Genomic DNA, 6,953 nt, shown 5'->3' with positions numbered 1-6,953 from the left:
GGAAATTCGGGAGGATTCTGGGGCGGGGTCGGGCACGGGGGACCCCCCCCCCCCCCGGAGTTAAAATTTGGGGGATTTTTGAGGGAATTTTGGGGTTTGCAGGGAGTTGTTGTGGGGTCGAATGGGGGATTTGGGAGCTCAGGGGGGATGGGGTGGGATTTCGGAGGTCCTGGAGGCGTCGCGGCTCACGGAGACCCCCCCCAACCCGGAGTCGGAATTTGGGGTAATTTTGGGAAGTTTTGGGGTCGGAAAAACGCGTGGGAACTTTGGACGGACGAGACGGCCAATCAGAACCGACAGCGCTCAGTGGGGGGCGTGGCCAGCGCGTGTGTGAATGGCGGGCGGGGCTTATGAATGGAGGGCGGGGTTTATGAACGGTGGGCGGGGTTTATGAATGGAGGGCGGGGTTAATGAACGGTGGGCGGGATTTATAAATGGCGAGCGGGATTTATGAATGGAGGGCGGGGTTTATGAGTGGAGGGCGGGAATTATGAATGGAATGCGGGATTTTCCCACGCCACCGGGCCCAAAGCGCCCCTCCCACCCTAATTACCGTCAATTAAGGGCTGTAATTAATTAGTTATTTAATTAACGACCAGAAAAAGGGGGGGGGGGGAGCCCCCCTGGAATGGGGGGACCCCAATTTTATTGGGGGGGGGAGGGAGGGGCGCTCTGGCCACGCCCATTTCCCACCTGGGAGGGGGTTCCGGCCCCTCCCCCACCTTGGTCCGAGGGGGAATTTTGGGGTCCCTGAGGTTTTGGGGGGGTCCCGGGAAGGAGTTTTGGGGGATCCCACAAAATTTGGGAACCCCCCCCAGGTGATTCCAGGTGAGATTTTTGGGGGGGGGGGTCCCAGAGCGTGGGAACCACTCCAAAATCCTCCTTTTAACCCCCAAAAATCCCAACTTCGGGGGCGATTTTGGGGGAGTTTTGGGGCGCCGGGGTTTTCGGGGTCACTCCTTTTTGGGGTGGGGGTCCCGGGAGCCCCCCAGGAGCAGCACCTGGGCCAGCAGGACCCCGTTGCAGGTGGCCGAGGCCGCGAAGGTCGAGGCCAGAAGGAGATCCCCGGTTTCCTGTGGGGGAAATTTGGGGGATTTGGGGGGATTTTGGGGGGTCCTGGAAGAGTTTGGGGGGTCCTGAGAGGTTTTAAAGGGAGTTTAGAGGGAATTTTGGGGGTTTAGAGAGGATTTGTGGGGGGGTTTAAAGAGAGATTTGGGGGGAATTTGGGGATTTTGGGGGTCCAAGGGGCGATTTTTGGGGTTTTAGGGGAAATTTGGGGCTTTTAAATGGAGCTCAGGGGGAAATTCGGGGATTTTTGGGGTCCCGGGGGAATTTTGGGGAGGATTTGAGGGGTCCCGAGAAAATTTGGGGGAAACTGGGGGGTCCTGAGGGGGTTTAAGGGGAATCTGGGGATTTCAGGGGTTTTGGGGATTTTGGGGGGGATTTTGGGGGTATTTTTGGGTTTTAGGGGGATTTTGGGGGAGATTTTGGGGTTTTAGGGGGATTTTGGGGGGGGGTTGGAGTTTTAGGGGAATTTTGGGGTTTTAGGGGGGATTTCGGGGTTTTAGGGGGATTTTGGGGTTTTAGGGGGGTTTTGAGGGGGATTTTGGGGATTTTAGGGGGATTTTAGGGCGTTTCAGAATCCAGGACTTTTTTGTGGGGGAATTTTTGGCATTTGGGGTTTTTTTTTGGGGAGGGGTCTCACCGTGAGGGAGCCGAATTTGGGGGGGTCCTGAGTGAATCTTGGGGGGGGGGGCCGGTGAAACTTGAGTGGATTTTGAGGGGAAATTCGAGGGGTTTTGGGGGGTTCTGGGTGAGTTTTAGGATCCGGGATTTTTTTGGGGAGGTTCTTTGGGATTTGGGGGTTTTTTTGGGGAGGGGTCTCACCGTGAGGGAGGTGAAGACTCGGGCCAGGGCCCCCCCGAAGAGGAGCCCCGTGGAGACCCCCGAGAGCTGCCCCGTGTGTCCCTGGCGGGCGTTGGTGACGATCTGCAGCAGCTGCGGGGGGGAAATTTGGGGGGGGGGGGGTCCCCAAAATGTTTGGAACCCCAAAAACCTCCCCCCGCCCCCTCCAAAAAATCAGGGAGTTCTAAAATTCCCCGGGAATGGGGGAAAAAAGCCTGAAACTGCCCCAAAAAGAATCCTGAAATCCCAGGAGAATTGGGCGGGGTTCGGCCGAAAATGAGCCGGGAAGCCCCGAATCCTCCCCAAAATCCCACCAGGACCCCCCAAATCCTCCCCAAAATCCCACCAGGACCCCCCAAATCCTCCCCAAAATCCCACCAGGACCCCCCGAATCCTCCCCGAAATCCCACCAGGACCCCCCAAATCCTCCCCAAAATCCCACCAGGACCCCCCGAAATCCCCTTTAACCCTTCCAGGATCCCCCAAATCCTCCCCAAAATCCCACCAGGACCCCCAAAATCCCCTTTAACCCTTCCAGGACCCCCCAAATCCTCCCCAAAATCCCACCAAGGACCCCCAAAATCACCTTTACCCTCCCCAGGTGCCCCTTAAACTCCCCCAACCCCCCCAAGGACCCCCCAAAATCCCTTTTGAACCCTTACAGGACCCCCCCAAATCCCTTCACGACCCCCAAAATCCCCCCCAGGACCCCCAAAATCTCCCCAAGCCCCTCCCCACCCTGCTGAGGATGATGATGGGCAGGTTCAGGGCCTGCAGGGCGGTGACGAAGCTCAGCGGGGTCAGGGGAGACACCAAAAGCCCCAAAAACGCCCCAAAAACGGCAACCAGCAACAGCCCTGGGGGGGGGAGGGGACGAAAGAGGCGTCAGGAGGTCCCAAAAAGTCCCCAAATCCCCGAAATTCCGCCCCAAACCCGGCACAAACCTCGGCCCGTGCGGCCCCCGAAGTGCAGGATGAGGAAGAGGAGGGTGAGGGTCTGCAGGAGCAGGAACAGGGCCTCCCCCCAGGCGCTGTGGGGGCAGCGTTTGGGGGGTCGGGGGGGGGCTCGGGACCCCCAAAAATGGGTTTGGGAGGCCCAGAAACCCCCCCAGGAGCCCCAAAACGGCTGAAATTCCGGGAGAAATGAGGCGGGAACGGCGCGAAATGCACCAAAAACGCAGCTGGGAACCCCCAAATCCCCCTGAAACGTCCCCAAATCCCCTCCACAGCCCCAAATCCCCCCTGAAACGTCCCCAAATCCCCTCCACAGCCCCAAATCCCCCCAAACGCCCCAAATGTTCCCCAAATTCCCCCAAAACTTCCCCAAATCCCGTCCAGACCCCGAATCCCCCCAAACACCCCAAAACCTCCCCAAATGTTCCCCAAATCCCCCCAAAACTCCCCCTGATTCCCTCCAGACCCCAAATCCCCCCAAAAGCCTCCCCAAATGTTCCCCAAATCCCCTCCAGACCCCAAACCCCCCCAAAATGTTCCCCAAATCCCCCCGAGACTTCCCCAAATCCCCTCCACAGCCCCAAATCCCTCCCAAGCTCCCCCAAAAAAACCCCAAATGTTCCCCAAATCCCCACAAACCTCCCCAAACCCCCTCCCAAAAACATCCCAGACCCCTCCCAAATCCCCCCCCCCCCCAAAACCTCCCCAAATCCCCTCCAGACCCCCCCAAATCCTCTCCCAAGCCCCTCAAATCCCTCCAAACCCCCCCAAAATTCCCGGTTTTTCCCCCCAAACCTGAAGGGGAAGCTCCTGGCGCAGCCGTAGCCCACGGAGCCGCCCAGGGCCAGCAGCTCCAGCAGCACCGAGGGGAGGCTGAGCCCCCCCCCGCTGCGGGACCCCCAAACCTTCAGCAGCTGCGGGACCTTCACTGGGGGGCCAAAACGGGTCAGGGACCCCCAAAAACCTCAAAAAAAACCCGCCCCGAAATACCCCAAAACCACCCCAAAATGCACCTTCCTTCTCCCCCCCCGGGACCCCCAAAGCTTCAGCAGCTGAGGGGGGGGAGAAAAGGGGTAAAGGACCACCAAAAACACCTCAAAACACCCCTAAAATACCCCCAAATCCCATTAAAATACCCCAAAATCCCGTTAAAATACCCCAAACCCCTAAAAATACCCCAAAATTACCCCTAAACCACCCCCCCAAGGACCCCCAAAGCTTCAGCACCTGAGGGAACTTCACTGGGGGAGGGGGAGAAAAGGGGTAAAGGACCACCAAAAACACCTCAAAACACCCCTAAAAGACCCCCAAATCCCATTAAAATACCCCAAAATTCCATTAAAATACCCCAAACCCCTAAAAATACCCCAAAATTACCCCTAAACCACCCCCCCCCGAGGACCCCCAAAGCTTCAGCACCTGAGGGAACTTCACTGGGGGGGGGAGAAAAGGGGTAAAGGACCACCAAAAACACCTCAAAACACCCCTAAAATACCCCCAAATCCCATTAAAATGCCCCAAAATTCCATTAAAATACCCCAAACCCCTAAAAATAGCCCAAAATTTCCCCTAAACCACCCCCCCCCCGAGGACCCCCAAAGCTTCAGCACCTGAGGGAACTTCACTGGGGGAGGGGGAGAAAAGGGGTAAAGGACCACCTAAAAACACCCCTCAACCACCCCAAATCCCATTAACATGCCCCAAAATTTCATTAAAATACCCCAAACCCCTAAAAAATACCCCAAAATTACCCCTAAACCACCCCCCCCCGAGGACCCCCAAAGCTTCAGCAGCTGTGGGGCCTTCACGGGATGGGCAAAAAGAGGTCAGGGACCCCCGAAACTGCACCCCAAAATAACCAAAAATACCCCTAAAATCATCTGAGACCCCCCAAATCCTCCCTGGGTCCCCTAAATCCCCTCAGAGCCCCCCAGAATCCCCCCGGGCCCTCACCCAGGACGGAGCCTGCCACGATCCCGTAGCCCAGAACTTTGCTCAGGAGGATTTTCAGACACGGAACTGCGGAGAGAGAACAAAGGGGAGGTAATGGGACCCCAAAAATTCCTCAAATTCCGCCCAAAATCCCTAAAAACCCCCCAAAATCAGGATTCCCCCCCACACACACACCCAAAACAAAGATGGCGGCGGTGTCGCCTCAGAGCAAAAGCAAAGATGGCGGCACTTCCCTTCCCGCGCCCAAAACCAAGATGGCGGCGCCCGTCACAGTTCCCGCCCGTAACCAACATGGCGGCCGCCCCCACAGCGCTCAGAGGCGCCTCAAAATTCCCCTAAAACCCCCCCGAAAAGCCCCGAAAAGGCCCCGAATCGCCCCCCGAGGCCCCTCCGGCACCATCGAGGAGCTGCAGGCGCAGGAAGAATTGGTCGAAGCAGTGCTCGGGCAGCAGGAACGGGACGAGCCAAGGCCGGAGCGGCTCCATGGCGGCTCCCGCGCTGCGCGGAAAACGGCGGGAAACGCCCCCCGTGCGTCGTGATTGGTTGAGACGCCAAATAATCCCGCCCCCTCAAAGCCCGTCCCGTAATCTGATTGGGTAAAAGCCAGTAGAGCCCTGCCAATCAATATCTGCGCCGAACTGCGATTAGTCAGTATTTTATTGCGCAAGGCGATTGGCTGAGTGGGCGTAAAGCCCCGCCCTCCCGCGGGCGCGGCGAGCTGCGATTGGCCGGCTCTTTATTATTGCCGATAAAGTTTAAAGTCCCTCCGAATGCCACAGAAATCCATCAAATTCACCCTAAAATCCCCCCAAACCCTCCCTTAAAGCCTCAAATGTAGGTCCCCAGCACAAATTAAAACGGTCTTGAATGTTTCGACTTGGGGGGGGGGGGAATCCAGGAAGGTCCGGGCCCCTAATTTGAGGGAATTTCTGAGATTTGGGGGAGCCAAGACCAGATCTCGGGGTTTTAGGGCGTTGAAGCCGCCTTTTGGGTGCTTCAGAGGGAGCCTGAGGTGCCACAGCGATTCTGGGCTGCTCAGCCCCTCCAGAACGAACCCTTGGGGGGCCCCAACACCCAAATTTCGGGGCTCGAGAACCCAAAATCCGCTTCTCCGTTTCTTCCCTCTGCGCATGCGCGAGGCCGCCGCGTTCCCGTGCGCGCACTCGTCCGTCCCCCCTCGGGCGCAGGCGCAGAAGCGGCGGGGGCGGGGGCGGCGCATGCGCGCTGCGCCTCCCTCCTCCCCTCCCTCCCCCAAGATGGCGCCGCCCATGGCGGCCGCCGCCGCTTCCCTCTCCCTCCTCCTCCTCCTCCTCCTCCGCCGCCGCCGCCGCCGCCGCCGCCGCCTCGCCCTCCTGCACCGCCTGCGCCTCCTCCTCCTCCTCCGCCGCCGCCGCCTGTCCGCGCTCCGCCTCGCCTTCCTGCCGCCGCGCTCGGCCGCGCAGGCCCCGCCGTGGCGCCGCCGGGCCGCGTGTGGAGCCGCTGCCGCAGCTCCGCGCTTCTGGGCCACGGTGCGGGAGAAGGCGCTGGGCGGCCGCGAGTGGAGCGAGCGCTTCCGCCTGCGCCCGGACACCTTCGACGCGCTGGTGTCGCGACTGAGGGCGGCTATCGGGCGGCGCGACACCGCCATGCGCCGCGCGGTGCCGGCCGAGGTGCGCCTGGCGCTCACCCTGTGGCGCCTCGGCGCCGTCACCGAGTACCGGGCGCTCGAGGCCACCTTCGGCGTGTCCCGGAGCTCCGTCTGCAAAATCCTGCGCGACGTCTGCGGAGCCGTGGTGGGGATTTTGGGAGCCCCCGAGGAAGAGGAGGAGGAGGAGGAGGAGGATGGGGAGGAAGGGCTGGGCCCGAAGCTGCACCTGCCGAGGGATCCGGCGCGGAGCCGGAGCTGGGACGGGGACTGGGGGGAGGATTTGGGGCCGGGATTCCAAATCCCGGCGGATCCCGGCTGGAGTTTCCTGGTCCCGGCGGGTCCCGGCCCGGAATTCCAGGTTCCGGCGGATCTGGGTGGCGATGAGCGGATCCCGAGGAATTCCGGCTCGAGGCCCCACGTGGCGGCAGATTCGGGGCCAGGTTCCCGAATCCCGGCGGATTCCGGGCCGAAATCGCAGATCCCAAAGGGTTCCAGCTCGGAATTACAAAATCCGG

The 6,953-nt window shown here is 60.1% G+C and overlaps 1 protein-coding gene across 1 annotated transcript; it reads right to left on the bottom strand.

The window, feature by feature from the left end:
- Positions 1 to 603: 603 nt before the first annotated feature.
- LOC138101115 (mannose-P-dolichol utilization defect 1 protein-like) lies at positions 604 to 5,333 on the bottom strand. The gene is made up of 7 exons (XM_068998957.1): positions 5,209 to 5,333; positions 4,812 to 4,877; positions 3,654 to 3,786; positions 2,850 to 2,935; positions 2,644 to 2,762; positions 1,888 to 1,998; positions 604 to 1,073 (listed from the first exon to the last, which is right to left on the bottom strand). Exons 1-7 carry the CDS (start codon positions 5,294 to 5,296, stop codon positions 954 to 956), a joined length of 723 nt encoding a protein of 240 aa, XP_068855058.1. The 5' UTR covers positions 5,297 to 5,333; the 3' UTR covers positions 604 to 953.
- Between the last annotated feature and the right edge of the window lie 1,620 nt (positions 5,334 to 6,953).

The sequence above is a fragment of the Aphelocoma coerulescens genome, unplaced genomic scaffold (assembly GCF_041296385.1).
Source record: "Aphelocoma coerulescens isolate FSJ_1873_10779 unplaced genomic scaffold, UR_Acoe_1.0 HiC_scaffold_193, whole genome shotgun sequence".
Classification (NCBI taxonomy): Eukaryota; Metazoa; Chordata; class Aves; order Passeriformes; family Corvidae; genus Aphelocoma; species Aphelocoma coerulescens.
Note: the sequence above shows the minus strand (reverse complement) of the source record. Positions and strands in the feature narration are given on the sequence as shown.